General features: G+C 40.5%; 1 protein-coding gene across 7 annotated transcripts in view; it reads right to left on the reverse strand.

The window, feature by feature from the left end:
• Positions 1-26,398, reverse strand: part of slit2 (slit homolog 2 (Drosophila)) — a 421,836-nt gene that overhangs the window by 170,854 nt on the left and 224,584 nt on the right. For all 7 annotated transcript variants that reach the window (XM_073064928.1, XM_073064925.1, XM_073064926.1 and 4 more), the window contains exon 5: positions 878-949. In XM_073064928.1, the coding sequence (XP_072921029.1) occupies positions 878-949 (72 nt within the window). The remainder of the gene's footprint in view (positions 1-877; positions 950-26,398) is intronic.

Genomic DNA, 26,398 nt, shown 5'->3' on the forward strand with positions numbered 1-26,398 from the left:
TGGAGCATACATACGCATCTTGGACCTCCAGAAAGTGTCCACAGCAGGGGTGATTGATAAGTTTGTAGAAGGAGATGAGTTATACAGCTCTCGTTACATGCTCATGCAGTTCAACTCTTTGAGTGATTATGCAGAACGTTTGAAGTTATTAACTCATCTCCTTCGACCTTAGGCTACAAACTTATCAATCACCCATGCTGTGGGCACTTTCTGGAGGTCCAAGATCCGTATGCTCCACGACCGCTGGACTAAGTGTGTAAATGTAGGAGGGGACTATGTTGAAAAATAAATGTGCTCGATTTTCTAAAATTGACTCCTTCTGCCTTAGGCCACGAACTTATCAATCACCCCTTGCATAATAATTCAAATACCTGTAAATAATTTTCCCTAAATCCCTTTCAGATAAATGATGTCTCTGCTTATAAACTGGGTGCAAACAGAAGGGCTAGATGCAAAGTATACCTGACCCCTCTCACTGACACATAAGCTCCCCTCTGCTAGAGGCGATATTCATTGCAGCAATGCATCAAAAGATCGACTGTGCCACCATTTGGCTTCAAAGTCATTTTGAACATTAACACTTGGCTGAGAGAATGCATGTAAATTCAGAGCCAGCTGAGCAGCAAGTCACAAAATAGCCGACAGCTGAAGGTAAGCATGGTTTGGCGCAATGTGCTCAAATTCTTTTGTTTCATTTGGCCATTCCTTCCTGGCAGAAGTATTTCTGTAACTGGGAAAGCATCCCTGATACAGAGGCAGTGTGATCTGGAAGAGCACTTGAATGCAGGCTCTCAGCCTTTTCCTTGTATGTTAAAGGTCGTGGCATAATCGATCACATCTGGACTCACAACAGGCAGAAAACTACAAAGGTACTCACAAATTTTTAATGTCAACTGCTCCTCGGAAGGCCTTTCTTGGGATTGCATGAATGTGGTTTTCACTCAAGTCACTAGAAGAAAATAACAAGGGAACAGAATTAACATAAGCCTCAAGGAGAATTCAATTAGACAAGTACGCCTGCATACACAGTGCGACTGAATTAGTTACAATGCTTCACCTTTTTCAATCGCATTTTCATTTGCACCACATCTGCACATTCATGGCCCTTTTTTGTCCTTATCAAACGTCATGCATAAAATTATTATGCACAGAAAATAGGTCTGGCTGATAACAGATAAAAAGAGAGCCATGTTGAATTTTGTTTCTCTTTTGCAAAAGCAGAAAGACAACTATCTGAAGTCACTGGATTTTTACTTTGTATATGGATGTTCACCCATCACTCAGGAAAAAGCAGCAACAGGAATCAGCTGCATGAATTGTAGAAGTCTGGTCGCTCGTGCACTTTTAGTGTGATGAATGTGCAGAAGGAGATGGGACCTGTTTGCTGTGATTCAATTTTCAAGGCACTTAAAGTAATCTGTGAATTGCAGAAGCCCTGACAATAAATCCTACTCCTTCAAATGAAATAAGGCCTCGTCATTGTTATAATAGCTCAAGGTAAAAGGAATTAACCCTTCCTTACCTAAAATGCTAACCTAGATTTTCTATTCCCCGGTAGGTCACCACCAACCTGATATGGTACAGAAGCTACCAGAGAAAGTCCCAGCTACTAGGTGTCTGGCGCTGAGTCCGGATCTGTGGCTCAGAAGGCAAGGAGGGAGGAGCATGCTAGTGAAATGGGATTCATCAGCTAGGGGAACACACAGGTGTTTCTGTGGACAAGAACTGCTTCCCAGGTGCTAGGACCAGGGACATCTTGGTTTGACTCTATAGCGTTATTAAAGGGGAGAGAGAGCATCCAAAGGTCGTGGTACCAACAACATAGATAGGAAAAGGGATGAGGTCCAGAAGAGAGAATAAAGGGAGTTAGAAAAGAAGCTGAAAGGCAAGTCTTCAAGGGTAATAATCTCTCAATAAATCATGAAATGTGTTGCTTTATGACAGCAGTGTAGTGCGGGAATAAATTACATTAAAAATAAATAAATCTATCGTGTAAAAGAGGAATAGTGTAATGGTTTTCATAAACTGCTCAGAAATCTGATGGCAGAGGGCAAAGTGTTCCTAAAATATTGTGTGTGAGTCCTCAGGTATCTCCTCCCTGATAGCAGTAGTAAGAAGGTGTGTCCCAAATGGTGAGGGTCTTTCATGATGGATATTGCCTTTTGTAGACACCACCCTTGGAAGATGTCCTCAATTACTTCAACTTCACTAATATTTGGCACATCTTTTGCGCAATAAGTTTTGATGGGGAAAATCTTTTAGGTGTATCCAGGATTCCTGACACAGTATGTGGACAGGTCAACTAGATGAGAGGCCAATACTGGATATAGTACTAAGTAGTGAACTTGGTCAGATGTCAGACCTCTTGGTGAGTGAGCATTTTGGAGATGGCGACCACAATGCTGTGAACTTTAACATCGCCTTGGATAAGGATGGGAACAGACAATATGGGAAAATAGTTGACTGGGGTAGGGCTATTTAATTACAAAGGTATTAGGCAAAGATTTGGGAGCATAAATTGAGAACAGATGCACTCGGAAATGCACAGTAGAAATATGGTTTGCTTAGGGAGCACTTGCATGGGGTTCTAGATAGGCTTGTCTCACTGAGCCAGGGAAAGGATGCTAGGATAAAGAAGCCCAGTTGACAAGAGAGGTGGAACATTTAATCAAGAGGAAGAAAGAAGCATACTTAATGCGTAGGAAGAAAAACTCAGCCAAGGCTCCTGTGAACTATAAGGTAGACAGAAAGGAGCTTAAGAATGGACTGAAGAGATCTAGAAGGGAAAATGAGAAGGCCTTGGTGAATAGCATTAAGGAAAACCTCTAGGCATTCTACGTGTACATGAAGAACAGGAGTATGACCAGAGTGAAGGTAGGACTGCTCCTTGATAATGGAGGAAACATTTACCTGGTGGCATGGGAAATCACTAATGAATATTTTGCTTCTGTGTTCATCAGGGAGAGGAGCATAGATAAATATGAGATCAGTATGTAACAGGCTAATGCGTTGAGCATGTTAGGCTAAGAAAGAGGCATTGCTGGAGTCTCTGAGAAAACATTAGGATAGATAAGACCCCAGGGTTGGATGAGATGCACCCCCAGGTTATGATTGGAAGCGAGGAAAGAGATTGCTGGGAGTTGACGTGGGTAAGTAAGTTTGTGTCCTCCCAAGCCACAGGAGTGGTACCAGAGGATTGGTGGATGGCAAATGTCCTGTTGTTCAATAAAGCTAATAAAGATAATCCTGGGAATAATAGACCAACGAGTTTTACATCAGAAGTAGGAGAATATTTTTGGGATCAGGAGTTACAAGCATTTGGAGAAGGATAGTTTTATTAGGGATAGTCAGCGTGGTTTTGTGAGGGGCATGTCATGCTTACTTGAGTTTTCTAGGAGGTGACAAAACAAATTGATGAAGGTAGATGTGGTGCATATGGATCTTAGTAAGGCATCTGACAAGGTTTCCCATGGTAGGGATCCACAGAAACACTGTGCTGTGGATTTGGAATTGATTTCCCCACAGGTGGCACAGTGTGGTAGTAGATGGAGCACATTCTGCCCGGAGACTGGTGACTAGTGGTGTTCTGCAGGGCTCTGTTCTGAGACCCCTGCTCTTCATTTGCTTGAGGAAGTGGAGAGGTGGTTAGTAAGTCTGCAGATGACAAGAAGGTGTTGTGGATAGTGAGAAAGATTGTCATAGGTTACAATGAATATAGACAGGATGGAGAAGTGGCAGGTGGAGTTCAGTCCAGAACGATCGAAGTTGAAGGCAGCAAAGAAGGTTAATGGCAGATTGAGTGAGACAGGGCTTTTCTCTTTGGAATGATGATGGATGCAAGACAACTTTACAGGACTGTATAAGATTATAAGAGGCATAGATTGAGTGGTCAGTCAGTGTCTTTTTTCCCCAGGGCAGCATTGATCAATACCAGAGGACAACTGTTTAAAGCAGGTGAAGAAAAGTTTATGGGAGATGTTAGAGGTAGGTTTTTCACAGAGTAGTAGGTGTCTAGATGCACTGTTGGGGATGACAGTAAATGCAGACACAATAGGGGCAGTTAAAAGGCTTTGGAGATAGGCACCTGGAGGTAGGAAAATTGAAGGGCTATGGCCTGTGTTGGAGGGAAGGGTTAGTGTGATAGTGGAATAGGTTTATATAAGTCAGTACAACTTGTAAACCAAAGGGCCCCTTACTGTACTCTACTGTTCCATGCTCTATTATTTTTATGAGCTTGTTTATTTTGTTATTTCCAATATTCTTGCAAAGGGAATGTATTCAAACAGAAGGAGTTAAGCACAACATAGTCTGACAGATTGTTTTTAAGTAATCATGTTTTTGGGTTATCTTTGAGGTAGTATTCACTACATTAGATGTACAAAGAAGTAGTACGTGCATTTGACAGACTTGATGTAGTAAATTTTATACCTGCTCATTTAACTTAAGAATCTAATCTTAAGTGATTTCATACTATAACTGATTGCCTTCTAGTAGTTAGTAGGTAAGTTGCCCAAGGGTCCTTCAAAGAAGAGGTGGGAATGTTGGCAGGCCAGTCTGCTGTGGGAAATATAAGAGGTAAAGCCAGATCACGTTCTCCATTCCAACTGTGGAAGTGGCTGAAGCTAAGGCTAATGGGGAACTTTTGGTCATGTGAGCCCTTCGAAGTGACACCACCGGTCACACCTCTGCTCGCTGCAGATTAAATAGGCTGTCTGTACTCAGGCCTCATGAGTGAGACTCTTCCAGAAAGGTCTTCCTAAAACAGAGCATCCCTTTACACAAAAGGGGATGCTGGAGGCAGACGAGATAACAGAAGGATTTGGAACATACCCAGCAACTAAAGCTCTATTGTCTTTACAAACTTCAAAATGCCATCGACTGTCCACTCAAAGTTTTGATTGACTTTAACATCTCTATTGTGAATGGTGATTGATTGTGCGAGTATGGAATTCAAACATATACAATTTGCCAAATGGTCAATATCTGTAACTGATAAGCTAATTCTGCCAAAAAAATATCAGCTTTCTGTTCAGACTTCAGAATAGTATGAATGCCAAGGTCCCATGCTGTTTTCCTTGTGCACAAGTAAAATAAAAGAATGCCTGAGTCATAAGAGTGCCTGCGTTCTGGGCCCAGTTATTGTAACTATTCTATTGTATTATCAGTGACGACAGCTACTTTGACACAGCCAAGGTGAATCGTTGGAAATAAGACCAAGATTTCAGCTCAGTTGGTCTCTTGGTGTCACCAGGGTGCATATTTCATGTGGTCTTGCATATAGCCTGCAGACTCAGTACAAGACAGGGACTGAACATTGGGACCGTTTTCCTTTCTCTTCATTTTTCCAATGTTAAGGAAAAGCCTATAAGCTTCAACACTTCGACTGGAAGGTCTCATGTGGAAGATACTTAGAATGAAAAATTGGTATATCTGGTTAGTGGTGTTTCTAAACCTCCAGTTATTGAATCATCTGGATATTCAAAGTGCCTTGCAACAGAAGTCTTTGAGATGAAAACTACACCAATACTAAGCAAGACTCCATATTAAGTGTTGAGTGGAGAAACATCAGGACTTTGACATAACTGAGGTTAATAACTAAATTCACTATTTAGAGAGAAAAATAATCCAACAATAATTTTCACTCTTGCTATAAGAGATCAACAACACATCCGTAATAAAATGTGTGATTATTTACTGTATAATCATCTAAATTTGGAAGGCTGAGCTTTACTACTGGATGTCAAGGATTGAGTGGCAGTACTCATTTTACTCTCAGTAGGTATGAAGAAGCTAGCAATTCTGCAGGTGTGTGACCTGTTGAGGACTCTTGCCAAGGATTGACTGGCATTTCAATTGCAATAAACACAGAGGATGTGACCCCAAAGTAGCAGTGTAAAACTCTGATAATGAGTCAGAGATCAAATACTTCGAGATTCCTCAACTGCTTGAGTTGGAAATGAACATAGTACCAGAATAACCAAACACTACCCTCTTTGATTACTGGGAGTTGCAGGAGCTATTGTCTAAAAAGTTATATAATATAAATTGTATAGAGAAATAATATTATCAAGTTAAGTTTCCCTGATGTCAATTTCACTTTGAAATCAGGACCTTTGCATTATTCTCCTGTGTTACAGACCTGGAGAATAGAATCAGCTGGATCTCATCCATTCTCAACATCAATTCAGCTAGATTATCTTCTGCACCATATATTTTGTATTGATTAAACTTTTAGACAATACCTCCTGTAACTCCCAGTATTTGAAAAGGGTAGTGACTGGTTGTTCTGCCACCTTCTATTCATTTTCAACTCAAGCAATTACTGTTTGATCTCTGGCTCATTATCAGTGTTCTGTATTGCTGTGTTTCCTACTTAAGTGAAATTAAAATGATGTCCTATGTATATAGTTTCCTGATCATGATACAAAACACTAATGTTATTTTCTTATACCCCAAGTGAGTATTGGTTTGACATTTGTGAATATAACTTGTCTCATTGTTTATGGCAGTAATCACCTATTCAATCATTTTACAACAAAAGAACAATATATAATTAGGGTTTGAGAATTTTACATAAGTTGAAACAAAATACTCTTGGATTCTGTCAAGCATAACGATTAATTTTCACCAATCATTTCATGAAATGTTCCATTGAGAAACCAGAAGGGAGAAAAATGCCTGAAACACTTAAAAGTACCTAAGAAAATGGGACAAGCAGTCAAAACGATTACTAGAATATCACTCCTCCAAAATTGTCAGAGCAATATTTATAATAGAATATTTAAACATTTTTCCAATTATGTTGCAAAACAAAATTGGGCTATTTCAGCTTTGAGATGACTTATTTCTAGCGTGCTAGTGTGATTACCCTGGTATTTACATCAGAAATATTTTGAAGGCTTTGTTGGATGAGAGTTAAGTGAATACCATGAGGGGAAGAAAGCAAAGCTTGACAGATGAAGTTCTAACTTTCTAATCAATCTGTGACTTGTTTAATCCTTGCAGCAGTGAAAATGGCCACCTCAATGTGTAAAATGGAAGAGATCGTCAGATGAAAGGAGACATTTAATATTAGGATTCAAGTAGATCCCTAAACATGGAATGCTATCAAGAAGAAAAGTTGATATTCATTTGCATTTCTTAACTAAATCTAGATATCTATCATTAATACGCATTTGGAGGGAGAACTCAAGGCATTGATGCAGACTTGCTCCTTTCTCGGAATACATGTAGATGAATTTGGCCGTTTGTGCTTCACAATGTTATTCTGTAGAGATGCAGTGAATCGTAGAGCTGGCATTCTAATAAATAAATTCCTCTTTAACAAATAAAATCAAACATTTGTTTGCAGTTCCACTTGTAAGGGTGTGGGCTGCACATTAGCCTATTTTAATAAATGACCAGTTCATAGAAAACCGCTGTTATTTTGATCTTCTTTTATTGCTATCACTGTGAAGTTTCTCCAACAAAATCTTTAAAGCACAGCAAATTGAAAGGCATGTTACTAGAGCAGAAGTTGGAGAGGATAACATAAACAATGAGCTAGATCAGAGGATGTGGATTATAAAATTATTCAAAAGCAAAAAAGAAGGGCTAATTCAATGCAATTTGAGAAGAATACAGATTTGTCCATGTGGTTATTTAATATGTTATCTTGAGTGGATGTAATACAAAAACAATTGATGAAATTACAGACTTTCAAAAGAAATCTTACTGTGGTCTTGTCAGGTTAACCCTCTGGGAGCAGTGACTGTCTCAAAGCTTAGGTAGTGTGTCAGTGGGAATGTATAGTTACTAATGTTGCTTCACTGTCCTTTGAACTCAGTAGCAATAAATCTTCTATTGATGGCACCCTTCCCGTAAATTTAATTATGCGTAATTTTATTTACCTCCAAGGCAATGTCCCTGGACTCGGAACAATGCAGCCATAAATCTCCACGGCTATTGACTGCTTTCATAAATACCTTTAATGAGCAAAACTCTCTGAGACAAACTGTAAAAGTAACTAGAATCAGACAGTAAGAGCTCCTGAACGTGCTACTCATCGTTCAGTGGAAAAGCTAGTGTTTGCCAAATGCTCAACAGTCTGTTCAAGAAAAGGTGCCAACTTAGAACAGGTGCAGGACTGAAAGAAATTCAGCATAGCATTCCCACTTGTTAAAAAAATAATGAGATGGGATAATGATATTTTCCCACAGTGACCTTCAATTAGTTTAGTTGCTTTTCCTGACCAAAGTTCTTCAGTGCAGTTCTCGCAGTCTGGTTCATATCAAGTAGGGTTTTGGGGGGGTGAAATGTATGCTCAAATGAGACATGTATGCAATCAAGGCAGAAATGTATTGGTTGGCCCACAACACTTCCTCTCAATGACAGAAACCTTTTTGGATGGTTTGTCTTGATTTAGGAAGAGGTCAATTCACGGCTGTTACCTGCACTTTGAGGAAGGCTGCCACCTACTGCACAGAAGAGGATCAATTAAACCATGACCCTTAAAAATGGACAGCTAAAGCCTTAAGACCATAACACACACACACACGCACACACACACGCACGCGCACGCACACGCGCACGCACACGCGCACACACACATCACACACACACACGCACACGCACGCACACTCACACACACACACTCACACACACACACCATACACACACCACACACGCACACACACACACACCACACGCACGCACGCACACACACACACGCACACCACACACACACTCACGCACGCACACACACACACACACACACACACACACACACACACACACACGCACACGCACGCACACTCACACACACACACACACACTCACACACACACACCATACACACACCACACACGCACACACACACACACCACACGCACGCACGCACACACACACACGCACACCACACACACACTCACGCACGCACACACACACACACACACACACACACACACACACACACACACACACACACACACACACACACACACACACACATCATTTGGCGCATCGAGTCTGCTCTGCCATTCAACCACGGCTGTTCCTTTTCATTTTCCCTCCTCAGACCCACTACTGGGTCTTCTCCCTGTAACCTTTGATGCCATGTCCAATCAAGAACCTATCAAGCTCTGCCTTAAATACACCCAATGACCTGGCCTCCACAGCTGCCTGCAGTTATTAATTCACCACCCTTTGGCTAAAGAAATTTCTCTGCATCTCTGATTCAAATGGACACCCTTCTATCCTGAGGCTGTGCCCTCTTGTCCTAAACTCCCCCACCCTTTCCACATTTACCAGGCCTTTCAACACTCAAAAGATTTCAATGAGATTCCCCCTCATCCTTCTAAATTCCAGAGAGTACAGACCCAGAGTTATCAAACGTTCCTTGTATGATAACCCTTTCATTCCCAGAATCATCCTTGTGAATCTCTTCTGAACCCTCTCCAATGCCAGCACATCTTTGCTTAGAAGAGGAGCCCAAAACTGTTCACAATACTTAAGGTGAGGCCTCACCATTGCCTTACAAAGCCTCAGCATCACATCCCTGTTCTTGTATTCTAGGCCTCCTGAAATGAACGCTAACATGGCACTTGCCTTCCTCACCACCGACTACCTGCAAGTTAACCTTCAGGGTGTTCTGCACAAGGACTCCCAAGTCTCTTTGCATCTCCAATTTTTGGATTTTCTCCCCATTTAGGAAATAGTCTGCACATTTATTTCTTCTACCAAAGTACATGATCATGCATTTTCCAACATTGCATTTAATTTGCCACGTTCTTGCCCATTCTCCTAATCTGTCTAAGTCCTGTCTCCACAACACTACCTGCCCCTCCACTAATCTTATATCCATAGCTAACATACCCAGAACGTACAGCAATGCCGAAAATCAGGGTGACCTCAGGAGGTCAAGTTGCATCTAGGGAGGGAAATGTACAGTCAACGTTTGGGATTGAGATCCTTCGTCTGACTATCCACTTCCTTCCACAGATGCTTCCTGACCTGCTGAGCACCCCCTGCATTTTGTGTATCGCTCTAAATTCCAGTATTTGTAGCCTCCTGTGTCTCCTTATCCAGAACCTATATCTGTAAGCCTAAATTTTTTGACTTACTGGCTAATGAGTGGCAAAGTTTCATTCATATTTAAAAATGACACTGATAATGTTCGCCGGAAGGGATGAAGTCTAAACCCATTGCAATCACAGACTGCCGAACAATCCCCGTTCACACCTAACTGTTGATGCATTGCGATGCTGGTGATGGGATTCATATCTCTTCATATGATTCGCTTTCACCTCGAGCTGTAGTTCTCTTCCACCACCAGATTCCCTGGCATGGAAGCTGCCATCGGCAGTAATGAAAATCTACAAGATGGCGTGATAAGTGGCAACACTTTGCGCGCGAGTTCAAATGTAAATCATCAAATATTCCCATTTGGGACTACTTCAACTGAAATCCAGACAGAACCATGGGTATTTCAGTAATAATATTATTTCAAGACAAAAAGCTACCAGTCCTCAAAATTAGCGGATCGCAGATGGCAGGCTCAGGTTGCGTGCAGTTCTGCTTTAAGAAAAAGGAAGTGGGAAAGGCGTGCTGGGCTTCATCTACAATCTCTGGAAAACAAAATTGAAGACCTCAGAGCAAGGTTGCGGTACCAAAGCAACTTCAGGCACTGCTGTGTACTTTGCTTCACAGGAACATGGCTCACACCCACCATTTTGGATGCAGTGCTGCAGGTCAAGGATTTCACCAGTCACTGTAAAGAAAGCAGAGCTGAATCTTTTAAAGGTACAGTAGGTGGAGTATGTTTCATGATTAATTATTATGGTGCACAGACTTAAGTGACAGTTCTGTCTCAATCCTGCTCACCCGACTTAGAACATCTAGCAGTCAGGTTTGTCCATTTTATATGCAGAGGTAGCTTCCTGGTACTGGTGTACATTCCACTCCTGGCCAATGTCAGGCCGACAGTGATGGACTTGAGTACTATGATCACTCATCATGAAAGAGCACACCCTGATGCCGTTATGGGGGAACGTCAACCAGGTCAGCTTGAAGAACTACCACCAACATGTCACCTGTGGAACTAGAGAAACCAACGCATTTGGCCACTGTTATACCGCCATCAAGAAAGCTTGCCGAGAAATCCCACGCCCGCACCTTGGAAAGTCTGATCACCAGGCTGTCCTTTTACAGGCAAGGACTAAAGACGGTGTAACAGTGGTGAGGACCGAGAAGGTATGGTCATTGGAGGTGGAGGAGTGTTTAGAGGACTGCTTTGAGTCAGTGGACTGGGCAATATTCAGGAACTCATCTTCACGTCTGGATAAATATGCCAAAAGTTCTCAGTGACTTCATCAAGACCTGTGTAGATGAGTGTGTGCATTTGAGAACATACCGGACTAGAGTCGTGGATGAACTAGGAGATTCGTAGCCTGCTGAGGGCAAGTTTGTCGCATTCAAGACCAGTGATCCAGAACTATACAATAAGTCTAGGTAAGACATATAAAAGGCTATTTTAAGGGAGAAAAAACAATTCTGATCGAAGTTAGAAACAGAATCAATAGCATATCAGCTCTGGCAAGGTTTGCAGGCCTTTACTTCCTACAAGGTGAAACCTAACATCATGATACTGCACTCCAGATGAGCCCAACACCTTTTATGCACTCTTTGAGAGGGGGAATAAAATTTCACCTGTGTGAATCCTTGCAGCATCTGGTGACCTATTTACCTCCATCTTGTAGGCCAACGTCACAGCATCTGTCAGAAGGATGAACCCTCGAAAGTGTCAACCCTAATGGTGTGTCTGGTAGTGCAGTGAGTGTGTGCATCAACCAAATGGTGAGAGTGTTTCGAGTCATCTTCAGTCTCTCACTACAGACATCACAGTCTTCCACCTGCTTTAGGAGGGTGACAATCATCGTCATGAAGTGCTTTGAGAGGTTGGTCATGGCCAGAATCAACTCCTATCTAAACAAAGGTAATTCACTGCAATTCATCTATCGCCACAACAGGTCTACAGTTGATGCAACTTCACGGGCTCTCCACTCAGCCTGGGAGTGCCTGGACAATCTCAGTACTCTATCTGTGTCAGAATTACAACTCAGCATTCAGCACCATCATACCATGAGTACTAATCAACACGCTCCTAAACCTGGGCCTCTATACTTCCCTCTGCAACTGTATCCTTGATTTCGTCAATGAGAGACCACAGACTGTAGGATCTGGAATCACTCAGCCCTGCCACAGCTGTTGACCATCATTCAGAGATTCAAACTTGGTCCAGCATTGCCATCGCGTGTGAGGTGGCTTTCGGCAGATTATACCTGAACCTCTTGTATTTCACCTGGTTGTCAGACCTGGATGCCACCGATCTGGCCCTCGACCGATTGCAGATCTCATGGTTAATCCTGGATTGGAGAAGACTCTGAATGATTTTGTGAAGATACACTTGTCTGTGACAACTGCGGTGTACTTGTTCAAATCCTCTGATGAACCCTTGACCACGTCCTAGTGCCCTGACTCGAAGCAATCCCGTAGCCACGCCTCTGCCTCCTGTGACTACCTCTTTGTTGTTCTTACATTAAGATGCCAAAGCGGGCCTCAGTACTACAGTTAAGATCAATTCTCAGGCCTGATATGTTCAAATGGTGTTAAAAAATTTCCAGTAAGACTGAATATCTGGAATTATTTATGAGTCTATTATTCTATTAGTGACACAATAAACTTCTTGATATAGCATTATCATGTAGCACACTAATACCTTAATTACAATTCAATTCACTAATAGTATTTTAGGTAGGGTTCCCACTATCCTTACCTGGTCTGCTTTATAATTCCAAATTCATTACTGGGGGCATTTCATCAGTTCAGGGACAGTTGGGCATGGACAATAAATGCCAGCATTTGCCAGTATTGGATCTTCATTCCATGAATGAAACTTAATCTGTTTGCATTTTGTTTGGTTTGGCCTCAGATATCAATCAACAAAACTCTTAGAGCAGCAAAAAAGCCTGCTGAACATCAATTGCAACAGAAATGTCACTATCCAGTCTGACATCTAAGCCAACACAGCACAGTCTTATCCAAAAAGCTATTGTTGAACAAATAAATGAGCCTTTGGGATTCTCATGAATAATGGAAATTAAGGAAAAAAAAGGCACAATCACTGTCTGTAACTTTTTACATATTTTCTTTGATAATCCTTTCAAAATAGGTGCTGGAGATCAAGAAGCCACTGAGGAGATTCCAGGTGGCTACCCCATTGCTAATACTATGGAAGCAATGTAAAACGAGGGTCATATTATTATTTTGCTTTCAGGAAAATCTGTGAATGCCCACTCATAGATTTATTTACAACAAATCTGAAATATGGGAATAGAACATGGTTCTGGAATATCACCAAGAAATGGCACCTTAGCCAGCCTCTGCTTCTGAAATTGTAAAAGTGAATGGCAATTTAGACTGCAATAAATGGATTTTGTTACAGTCTAATAACAGCAATAAATGATTCAAGGATGATGATATACTCCAGATTTTATCTGTACAAGCTGAAATCTTCCGATAGAATTTTTTTTTGGTTTATACTCGGTCTCGCAGTAAAATGATAAACTCCAATATCTTTCTCTTTTTCCTTTTCCAAACATTCCTTTCCAATTTTTTCTGCTTCTTTTCAGCTGAAGGCTCGCCCTGCTGGGTTGTCATTCTTCCAGCAGCAGCCCTGCACTGACTCACTTGAGCAGCTATTGAACAAGCCGCAATCAAATGTGCGAAGTTTCTGGCATTGATCCTGGCTTTGAATGTAGCACAGCATAAAGAGGTTGAATTGTGTGGCTCTCCGATCACTAAATCATGCATTGCTGATAGTTTATGTAAGAGTCCAGATCTTCAAGTCTTTTAGATCCAGTCAATTTAGTTAATTCTGATTTTTCTGAAGCATTTAATAGAGCTAATTAAAATTCCACTGTGCTTATTGTCAAAAAATGTGGAAGTATTCTCTGCAAGAAAAGAGGGCATGTAAAAGAATGAACAGAATAGATCAGGTATTTAGAAAGGAGCTGCACCAACAGGATTGATATTAAAAAGGAAAATCAATATGAAGAATTTTCTAATTAAATAAATTAAGTTTAGCGTCGCGCCATTCTGAGTGGTGTTGGTGGGAGAGGAAAATCAGACTTCAGGAAGGAGAATGCAGTTTGAGATATTTTAGATGTGTAGATCTTCGATGGTGAGGCAGAGTTCATAATGTACATTGTGCTCAGGAAAATGGGTCACTGCTATGGCTTGCCTGTGTGAAATCATACCAACGCTTGTTGAGGGAAGTGCTATGGCCATCTGCACCTGATGAGAGCAAGGTGGAGGCAAATCTGTCTATACACATTGAAGGTCCTGGGCATAAAAATGGAAACACATCCCAAAGAGACTGAATAGTTATATTAGATGCACGAGACATCAGCCAATTTTTGGATCAACTTAAGGAAAGGTGTGCCTCTGCTCTGATTTTTATTATCTCAACAGGGCAGAGATGGGTCAATATCTTCACTTCATACCAAATGGTATATATTAGGGACCCTTCCAGAAGCCTTGTAAAGTGGCAGAAGAACTGGGTGCTCCACCACCATTCCACTTTCTCTAGTGTTTTCAGTGATTTCTGGCCTTTTGAGGTCATTTTCATTTCCTTAAGCAACAAATACTGATGCTTTGAGTTTTGATTAAAACTAACAAAAGTAAGAAGATCTACCCTTGTGACCTCCTGAGTCTAGGGAAGGGTAGATAAGGGTAGCTGCAGTTACCCAAAACTCTTCAAAATTCAGTCTAACAAAATTATGTCTTCTTCAGCAATCACCTAGTTCTTTTTTACACCTGCATAGACCAAGCTCAATTCTATTATTCTAAACTTTAACCATATTTTTTTGTGATTCCAAAACAAATTTACTATCAAACAAAAAGCAATAGATAGATACTTTATTGATCCCACAGGAAATCAGTGTCATAGTAGCATTGCAGGGACACAGATATACAAATATTAGAAGAGAAATAAGGAAAAATAAAAATAATTTACCTTAAAATATGATGTACAAGATTTACAAATCAAAGATGATAAGATTTACAAAATTTACAAGTTCACACTGATAGGATGGTAGTGTAAGAATTACAGTAATGGGTGCGCATTCACACCATCCAGATAAGATGTGATGGTTGTATTGCAATGGGTTTCCATGATAGCAGGGTGTACTATTATGGTTTGAAATGTGAACTTTGCAGGCAAGGTCGGCATTTATTCCACATTTCCCAAAGTCCATAAGAAGATGATGATGTGTCACCTACTTGAAGTACAATATTCCTTCATGAAGGTGCTCTACTTGGTAGGGAATTCCAAGAAAAAGACAACATGCTTTATCTTGGAATGGTGTGCAACCTAGTGGGGAACCTGTAGTGATGCTATTCCTATGTCTCTTCCACCCTTTTCCTTCAAGGGAGTAGAGGTCTCAGATTTGAGAGGTGCTGTCTGGGTAACATAGGGGAATAACTGCAGTACATTTTGTAGACTCCAGCCACCGCAGCAGGATTCCATGGTTACAGAGGGAATTGATGGTTAGGAACTTGGATAAGATTCCAAAAAAGTAGTTGCCTTACATTATTGTGTATCATATTTAGCTCTACCAGGCAAATGGAGAGTCCTCCACCTTGCTCCCATCACGTGCATTACAGATGGTAGAAAGGCTCGTGGTTGTCAGTCACTTGCTGCAGCCCCTGGCCAGCACCTGGACTCGCTTGTCACTTTCCAGCCCATGATAGAATGTTGTCACGTTGATTAAATTTTGCTGCATCAGAACATGGATTGCTTTTTTTATCTGAGAAATTGCAAATGGAGACAGTGCCATTATGAGTGAAGATTGATGGGAAGAAGGCCATTGATGAAGCAACTGGTTATGCCAGAGGAACTCCAGCAGTGATTCTGCGAGGCTATGGTAAGTAATCCCTGACAACCACAACCAGCTTGTTTTGTGTAAGCTTTGACTCACGTCAACAGAACATCTTATTGACCTCAGTTTTACAAGGGCTCCTTGATCCTGAACTACGTGAAGCATCTTGGCTTGCCTCCAGAGTTTTGCACTTTGGTTCATATTTGGATCCAGACTGTGACAAAGACTGTAGCCAAGTGGTGTTGGTGAAACCCAAACTGGGCACCAGTTATTGGTAGGTTCATGCTGCTTGAAAACAGAACCTAATACAGTGTAGTGGTTTAAAATATCAGAGAGTTGATCTAAACTGATCTAAACCAAAATGTAGGAAAAAGGAAACAAGTCTAATTTTAACCTCCCACCCTGTGGTAATTAAGGGGTTTGTATGCATGAGCTTAGATTTATTGAGCATTGTTTCATTGCTGAACCATATATAAGTCACCTTCTTCTTTCACCTATTCCAAGCAAGAAGGAAGCCTAATTAAAACAGCAAAGTCTGTCTTCAATAACACTGTCTGGATGCGTACTTCAATTTAATGCAGATCAAGGCTGTTTTGACCCTAACAAGCTAATCTTGACCTGACGCAGAAATAGAATCAGGTTTATTATCACTGACACAAAGTTTGCTGTTTTGCAGCAGCATTACAGTGCAAAACATAGAAAAAAATAAGTTACAATAAGAAAAATATAAAAATGAATAAGTAGCACAAATGAGATCAAAATAGTGTGGTAGCGTTTATGGGCCATTTTATCTGACAGCAGAGGAGGGAAAGAAGCTAAAATATTGAGTTCGAGTCTTCAGCCACCTGTACCTCCTCCCTGATGGTCAGAATGAGAAGAGTGTATGCATTGGATAGGGGGATATCAGCCAGAAGGATCTGTAGGAGTAATATTTTGAAGTTTTCCCAGTGTTCTGAAAGAAGCAGAAAATCTCTGCCCAAAGCAAGATTCAGGAAACCCATGTCTAAGTGTCCCTGTGAGCTACTTGCCCCCCTCCCTTTCCTGCCTGCATCAGTACTGCATGGTAAGACTAATCAGGAGTGAGGCAGTTACAGTCAGATGTTAAATTTAATATTAAAAGGGCAACAGGTTGTGAGATTTTACTTGAAATAAATAATCCATGCTTTCAGCTGTCTCTCGTGCCAGATACACTCATCCATACATTACGAGATACTGAGAAACTTTAATGCATTCCCTTGCAAATTAATGCCATGTATATATGCTGCAAGCATTTTAAGTTAGGAACATTAGAATAAGTGGCCATAAAGAAGTCTGATTTTTATGCTGCTAATACTGTACCCAGGCTGAAAGATAACCTTTTCAGACATATTACTATTCTGTCAAAATAGTGATGAGCTGAGAGGAGAAACACTGGAAAATGAGCAGCTTGTGCTTGTAGATCAGGTAAAACATGCTGTTCTGTGGGTTCCTCAGCTCAGGAATTGGATTAGAAACAAAAACACATGTCCCTATTATCCGTGCCAATTTCCTGTTGATGTCCTGCACAGTAGGAAGTCAGACGATGCACTTCCTGCTGCAATTCACCATGATGTCGATTACAATACCCTGATTTATATCCTACACATGATGATGTTATCTACATTAAAAATTTACCAACAGATGGATAGTGGATCAACTGATCACAATTTACAACCTTTTCTATTACCACAATATCATACTAAAGGCACTGAGGTGGAGATTTCACCAAAGGAGGTATAAAGCAGGTCACCCTTGGACAAGGTGTAGCAGGTGCTTAGCCCCCTCCCTCACCCCCGATCAGGGCCACGTGAAGCCATGGGATCAGGTGGTCGCATCAGAAGCCCTGGTTATGCGACCACTAATACCAGGCAGACAATCTCTGAAGAGTACGTATAATGGTTGCGAATGCCTGTCTTGTAAAGACACTACTCAGAAGGCGGCAATGGCAAAACACTTCTGTCGAAAAGTTGGCCAAGAGCAATCATAGGCGTGGACGGAGAAAAGAATAAGACCAACAGTGTGAAGGGAACCTTTCCTACAGGCAGCAAAGACAGAAGGAAGTCTACGATTGCCCACGTCGTAAGAAACGGCACATAATGATCAGAAGCAGAAGCAGGTTTAATATCACCGCCATATATCATGACAAAGCAATACATTATAATAGAGAAAAAAACTGAATCGCAGTAAATATAAACAGTTAAATTAAATAAATAGTGCAAAAAATATAATTTAAAAAAACTACTGAGGTAGTGTTCATGAGTTCCAATCAGGGCAGAGGGGAAGAAGCTGTTCCTGAATCGTTGAGTGTGTACCTTCGGGCTTTCGTAACTCCTTCCTGATGATGATAATATTTTTTACAGGGCATGGTTACAACTGAATCAACCATGATCTCATTAAATGATTTGAGGGGCAGAGTAGTTTGCTCCTGATCTAGATGACTACATGCTCATATAAAATTTTGTTGCTGTGGCACTAGATGCAGATGGCGGCTTCGACTCAATCAGCAACCTGATGCTATTGCGGACAGTAGGGCATCAGGCCACTTACAGGCCTAAGGGGTGTTCACTGCTCTTGGTGCTCTGGGCCCTTGTGCAGTTGCTCCTTCCCCCATCATACCTCCACCTTCCATTTCTTATTTTCTTCAATTTACCAAAGCACCTCCTCCCATCACACCCCCCACCCCACCTGCACCCATTTAACATCATCTCCATAGCAATGATGATGCACTTCTTATGAGCCAGCGTCAGTCTAAGCAGCAGCAGTGTGTGCAGAAGGACCAGATCTTTAAGCGAATAAAGCATTTCTTAAAACTAGGATTTCCCAATTTCCTGATCTCAACTTGAGATTACAGAGAGATATAGTAACTGTTTAGAACAGCAAACTATGGAAGCAAACCAACTTCCAGGCACCTGACTTTCATTCAATTCTACCAGCAATAAACATTTATGAATGCAGTCACAGCTTTATCTAATTAAACAAAGTCAATATAACCGCCTGATGATATAAATTATCCTAAAATTGACAAGAGGAGAATGCAGTCAAAAATCCCAACATATATTTGCAGAGATTTACAATTGCTGTTTACACATGGAAGTCAGATCTCTTAACTGATGTTAGCTGTGGAATCTTTTAATGCCAATCAATAGCAAACATGCATCCTATCCAATAATTTAGCATTAGCAAATGGAGACACCTCCCTGTGGTTTTGACCTGTAACCCTTTGAGGAAATCTAACCATGCACAGCATGTCTCTGCCATAATATTATATTAAGTTTACAGATTCCTTCTAACATTCAATGCCATTCTGTTTTCCTTAACAAAAATGGCATACAGTACTGTGCAAAAGTCTATGGCACATATTTGTAGCTAGGGTGCAGAGAGCTTTGCACAGTACTGTAGGAGTTTTATGTATGCACTGCATTCACAAACAAATTTCATGACATACGTGAGTGACATAAACCTGACTCTGATTTGGGTCTCTATTATGGACTGAGAGCGGGAGGGGGGTGGGGAGAGGGGAGTCATGGCGAGGAAACGGAGAAGGGAGAGAGGAAGGAGCGGGAAGCACCCTGCTTTGTGGAGAGATGTTCTGTAATGATTAATAATCTACTGTGTGGAACCAAATGACCCTGTCTCAGGGCTAGGTGTGTGTGTCTGCAATCGCACCGCTCCTCGCACCTGGCACTCCTTCACCACACCCCTCCTGTGGTGCTCCACCCTCACCCATTCCCAATATCCTTTGCTCCCTCCAGATTTACAAACTTGCTCTCTGCTCCACATTGACAAATATAGTGCTATGCAAGTCTCAGGCAACAGAGCTATATATATGTGCCCAAGACTTCTGCACAGTATTGTATGCCATCTTTGTTAAAGAAAACAGAATGGCATTCAAACAAAATGACATACATTCTTAGATCATGTTTCTCCTAAGAAGGCTGGATCACTAAAAGCAATATGTGTGAGAATTCACTTTGTCCTAGTTTTCCTGCTCTTACGAGTACTGCCTGATCCTCGATCCCACCATTTAGTGAATCTTACTGTTATTTTCCTCTGATGAGACACTTCAAAGTTGATGTATTAGGGCTTTGCACACCTGGAAGATAGAAAACTCCGACAGAGAAAATTTTAAAATTGACAACATCTGCTCCTGTCATGAAGAGTTGCCAAATCAATTTTCCCTAGTCTACAAACATATGATGTGAAACCTTGTAACTTTTCAAAATATTTAATTTCATCACTGCAGATTGATGTTATCATGATGAAAATAATCTGAACCCTTCTTACTCTGTTAAGTACTTCTGCCAAAAGCATTGTGTTTTAGAAGCAGACGCTCTTCATTTAAAAAAAACATGAATAAATTCAGATGCAAAGTCTCCATCCAACTATGTCATATTGATTTTGCTGAACCTTTCAGTAATCTATTTGTTGTTGTGGGAATTGATCATGAAAGTACAGAAAATAAGTGTAAAAATCATATCGCATAAACACCGCCCATTACAGAAAATCTGAAAACTTGATCTTTCGGTTAAGTATTTTTAAAACAATACTAAAGAATAGAATTTGTAAAAAGAAAGCTACAAGCAAGCAACATAAAAGACCCTACCTAGAGCTTCATATGTAGGAAGCATATATCTGGATTGGAGCATAAAGATAAACAGGGCCTTTGACATGAAACATTATTCCTGTTTCTTACTGTAGATGTTGCCTGTACTTCTGAGTGCTTCCAGTAATTTCTGTTATATTTCAGACTACTAGTATCTGTAGATTGGTGACTTAGGTTAACAGGCCCTACAGGATTTGGACCCTATCTGTACTTGCATCTGAATTCCTGCCTGGATGCCACTTCAACAAACAGTGTTGAAACTCAACTCAAAGAAAATCTTGGAACAAACTGAGTATATTGCAACAGAGAAGGTGGGCTTGAAGTTGAAAGCCTGGAATGTTTAGATCTTGGATCATTGAGGGATAAAATCCTTAGAAATTTGCTTTAGGATGTAATGGACAATTAAGACTAATTACAGCAGTGGTTTATCAACATCATCTTATTTATTCTTACTGCTGTTAATCACCATATTGGTAGAGTGAGGAAATTGTTTAAAGTGTTCTGAATAAACAAAACCCTGATATTTCTGAGATTGCAGCTGTAACTTTTAAGAAACACTAGAATTGTGTAGTACCAATGGCAAGAAACTGAGTAACACTAAATCCTATTAAATATATTCAGTAGCAGTTTTACTTTCTTTTTTTTCTTAATATTTGTCTTCTTAAAAAACTGTTGAAGTCACATGTTGATGAAATGAGGATGTCAGTGTTGGGAGAATGAAACACTTGCTCAGACACTTCTACTGACATTCATGTACCAAAGCCTATGTCCATACTCATCTCAGAGGAGAAATGTTCTGCCATAATGCTACGGTGGATCTGCAGTCTGTCACTTCACTTCATGGGAATCCAATGGGTTTCAAGCTAAATTTACACTGGGATCTCTGAAAATTCACAGAGTACACCAGCAGATACTTTACAGAATAAATGTTTCTTTCTTTATGAAGTTCAATGGCTATAAGTCATGCGTAGGTGTGAAAGAAACAAAGTTAATGAAGTTTTTCCTTCAGATGAGTAGATAAATTATGCAAAATAGCAACACTAAATGAGAGGGAATGACGGTATGGGAAAACTCACATTAGTATAGTACTGGTGAAATGAGTTTTAAATTGGAAGTAATACTACTTAGCTTTCCCAGGCACGCTTAATGCTCACAGCAGGTGACAGATACTGTAAAATATTCTATTCTGATGTCTGTTCAACTGATGAGCAAAACAATTATCAATTAAAAGTCAAAGGATAAAATAATGCGTCCTGTTGACTGTATAATCTTAATCAGATGATGATGAAAATTCAACTGGTTTTGCGGAAAATATACTGCATTGATTAGTCTCCAACTCCTCTCTTATTTTAGGATATTTGATGTATGCGTATCATAGTAATTTAATTTATATGACCAAGTAGTGCAGTCCCTCCAGGAGTATGAATCTGGTTTATGCTTATTTCAAGGTAATTTTTAAGAAAGCCTTTTTCTGATGAGTTCCAAGTTTTCCCAAGACAGTGACCAAGTAATTAATTGCAGAGCCACATATTAAATTATCAATAATGTGTACAATGCTCCAACAATTTATAGTGGAGGTGCATATAAATCAAAATTAAATCTCTTGCTTAATTTAGACTCATAGAGTCCCAGAATTGAATGGCACAGAAACAAGTCCTTTGACCGACTGTCCATCTGTACTAATCCAATTTTCCTATATTAGGTCTGTATCCTTCTGCGCCATGCCTACCTAGTCACCAGTCCAAATTTCTCTTAAATTATCCTTGGCAAATACAGATGTGAAATATTCAGTTAGAACCTCATTGTATCACCTGTCTTCTCTCATAGATTACTTCCTTTGTCCTTAAAGAGACCTACCATTTCCCTAATTACCCTCTTTTGTTTCTCAAGAGGCCCTGGGATTCTGCTTAATCCTACCTTTGTTACTCTTTTTGCCCTCCTAATTTCTTTCTTAACCACTCTTTGATATTGTCTATATTTGTCAAGATATTTCCTTGATCAGAATCAACTATAACTGCCATGTTTCCCATATTAATCTGATGGAGCTGTGCTCTTAAGAGTTTTACACAACAATGAAAATTGGGCAATTATATGAAAGGGATGAACTGTGGCTCGTTGACTGCAATTTTGCTGACCAATCAGAAATTTGCAGGTACATTGGACCGCTCCGTTAACATGAAATCCAGACTGACATCTCAGTGCAACACTGAGAGAATGTGACACTGCCACAGGGACACATTCCCAGAACGACCATGAAATCAATGTCACATCTGCTTTCCGAGTAGGAAAAAAACATGCCAGTACCTTGAAAAAGAGATGAGTGCTGCTGGTGTCCTTTCTGTTATCTATCCTCCAGGCAATAATTGAATCATTTTTTTTATTGCCTTGGAAATGATCACGTATAAAATTGTCTGCTCCAAATTCCTGCATTCCAAAGATAACAAACCTGAGAAACCCTCTATGGTGCCTGAGATTGTGACAATGATTATTATATTAGTGAATTTTTCTTGTTTTTCTTAGCTTTCTCTGCAGGTGGGCAGTATGTGATCTCTTGCTAACAATTTCTGGATGTTGGCAGTTTTTGAACTAATATGGTGATCCACCTTGTGTGAAAATATTCCCCTTGTGGCTTTGAAAAGGAATATAAGTTGCAGTGCATGTTGTATTTGCAATAGGGAATTAATGGTGAAGCTGGATTGGGATCTCTCAGGAAACCATTATCTGTATTGGAAAACAGAATTCCTGAGCCACAAACTACTTTGAGTTCGGGGCCACAGGTAGTTCGGCAGAAGGACCATCAATTAATAAAGATGAAAGCGTGGCGATACTAGAGTTATCCAAGCACACCAAAAATCACTTCTAAACAGAAGCAGGCCTCCAGAAAAGAACCGTCCAAGTGGGTTAAAACATTCCAACTCATTACCAGTGCATGCACAATTTGTTCAAGTGAACCAGTGCCTTTTGTAAGAGGCTGACAGTATCTTACAATCTACAACAGGAATTTTTTTTTTAAAGAAGGACTTCACTACAGAACCTATTGAAAGAAGACCTAGAATGTAAGAACCCTTCACTTTTCACTGTTTCAGTTATTACCAGCTGCTGACCAATTTCCTTTTCTGCTTCATGTCTATACAGGACTTGACATTCTTCATTCTCTCTCAGGTTACAAAACTTCCTCAACCAGAGCAATATTTCCAGGTCACTAATCCCATACTCTCCTCACACATAGAGACATATTAACGTTGCCAGTGCTTGTTTTGGTCCATTGATTATTGAAGTTGTGTAACTCAGGTTAGAGAGGAGTTCCCACATCTCACTTACAAGGAATCTTCATCTCATGTCTTAATATTTATTGCATATTATTTATTATTATTGGGTTTTTTTGTATCTGCACAACTTGTTGTCTTTTGCACATTCGTCCATCTTCCTGTGTGCAGTTTTTCATTGATTCTACTGGGTTTCTTTGTATTTACCTTCAATGCCCACAAAAAATGGATCTCAGGGTAGTATATGACGACATATATGTACTTTGATAATAAATTTACTTTGAGCTTTGAACCCTATGTTTCTTCCAACACAATAGCACAAGATTTGCTTCAGAGTAATGCATTCTGCCTCCAATTTCATTGCAGTTTGCATTCTGACCTGACACAGCTAGATATAGAGACCAAACAAAGATATAATGCTCCCTTCTCTCCACTCAGTGTGGTGGTGAAAACCGGCCTGAAAATGCCTGTGTATTTGGACATCTATGATACTGCTGCATTGAAGAAGCATGAGCAGATCTGTAAGCAGATAGAACACTGGACCAACCAAGGTTTGGAGGAGATGTTGTTGCCAATCCAAACTGACTGGGGTCTGCAAGTGAGGAAATCAAAGATCCAGTTGCACAGAAAAGTTATTGAGGCCTTCGTCTTATTGATTAGTTTTGAGGGGGTAATAGTATTGAATGCAGAGCTATAGTCAATGAAGAGCAATCTGGTGTATGCATCTTCACTGTCCGAACATAATTATGCTTCTCATAATTTTATATTCTTCTACCAGTCATCCCTCAGCCTCCAGTGCTCCAGCAAGAATAATCAAACTTGTCCAACCTCTTCTTATTGGTAATACTTTCTAATCCAGGCAAGGTCCTGGTAAACTTAACACGTGCAAGCAAGCTGGATTCACTCAGCAGATCGGGCAGCATCCGTTGAAATGAGCAGTCAACGGATGCTTCACAAAGGGTCTCGGCCCGAAATGCTGACTGCTCATTTCAACGGATGCTGCCCGACCTGCTGAGTTGATCCAGCTTGTTTGTACGTGTTGATTTGACCACAGCATCTGCAGTGTACTCTGTGTTCTGGTTAGCTGCTTCTACACCCTCTCCAAAGCCTCCGTGTCCTTCTGCAATGCGATGAACAGAACTACGGATGATCATCCAAATGTGGCTCAACTGAAGTTTTGTATATTTACAACATAATTACACTACTCAGAATGAAACCAATTGTCAAGCTGCATCTTTCTGGCACAGAGATTCAAGTGCTAGTCTTCTTCAGCTCTGCCACCCTCACCTCAGACGAACGCAACTTGTCTTAATACTCGAAAATTTACGAGAAGAAGCAGTTGCCTAAAATCCCAACATCTATATGTCCAAGGAATAGCTCTGTTCTGAATCAAAAAGATTTGCCCTCATGTGATCAAGATGGAATATTTTCTGAGTGGAATGTCTGATCTGAACCGTTAACATTGGTGATGATAGAAAGGCAAGAACTAACCTCAGTGCCTCTGGATTAGAAAGGAAGAAGTCAGCCTGCAGTCCACAATTGTCTAAATACTTTAAATGGTTTGTGTAATTAGACTCCCAAACCTCTATTCTACAGTACCTATTTTCTTGCTTTTTAATCTTGCTTGATCCCACACGGGCACACGTTGAGTTCCATTTGCTGTACTTTTGTTCATTCAGTTCATCTGCTTTTGAAATGCTGCTACCCTCCACACTACTTACCGTCTGACTGTTCTCTCTCGCCCCCTCCTCTCATTATAACAAACATTCCTACCCTTCCTAGATTAGTGTCCGCGAAACTCTGTCCAAGAACAAATTGCATGGGGTATGAATCTGCAGTGAAATTAAACATTTGCAGATTGCTTTTATGGTAAAAGACTTCCAATGGTTCACACTGTGTGCAATTGCACTGAATTATTCTACAGCAGAGAAGCTACTGGAATCTATGTAACAGTATTACAGCACCAAGCACTTTAAAAGCTGCAGTGTATGAAATGTTGGCATCAGATTTTCCCTTTCACACACCAGCAGAGCCATAAATCTTGGCTGAAGGTGTAACATGTGGTCCACACATGTGCCATGCATAACCAATGCACTCTTCATAGACCACAGTTGGAGACCCACCCATGGGAGTTCCACTTCTTTAATTGTCAAATGAACAATTTAACAGTGGTGCTTGATTTGGAGTTTGATATTGTCCTTTGACTATGTACCGTCTCATACATATTCATTTGAAGAAAGTAATAGAATGAGTCAATGAGAAAACAAAACTTTCAAGGCTGACTATATCAATATTATAAACTATTATAGAACTTACAAGGCTGAACTATTTCCACAAATTACTCTTGAACTAGAAGGGAAAACATGCCAGCTTTGTGCCCATAGATCTCATCTACTTGGATTTATTCTGAAGTCAAATATAGCTGACATGCACTAGTAAATCCAGTTGGTTTAGCCTTGGGTTGTCACCGTCGTAGGTCGCACATAGCAAAAAAGCAGCAGTTGTTTGGGTAAGAGACAAGCTCATTGCAAATTATGTTCTGTTCCCTCACTGTCCTGTCCAGTAGTTAATGTCATCTGTGCACACAAATTCTG

The sequence above is a fragment of the Hemitrygon akajei genome, chromosome 13 (genome assembly GCF_048418815.1).
Source record: "Hemitrygon akajei chromosome 13, sHemAka1.3, whole genome shotgun sequence".
Taxonomy (NCBI): domain Eukaryota; kingdom Metazoa; phylum Chordata; class Chondrichthyes; order Myliobatiformes; family Dasyatidae; genus Hemitrygon; species Hemitrygon akajei.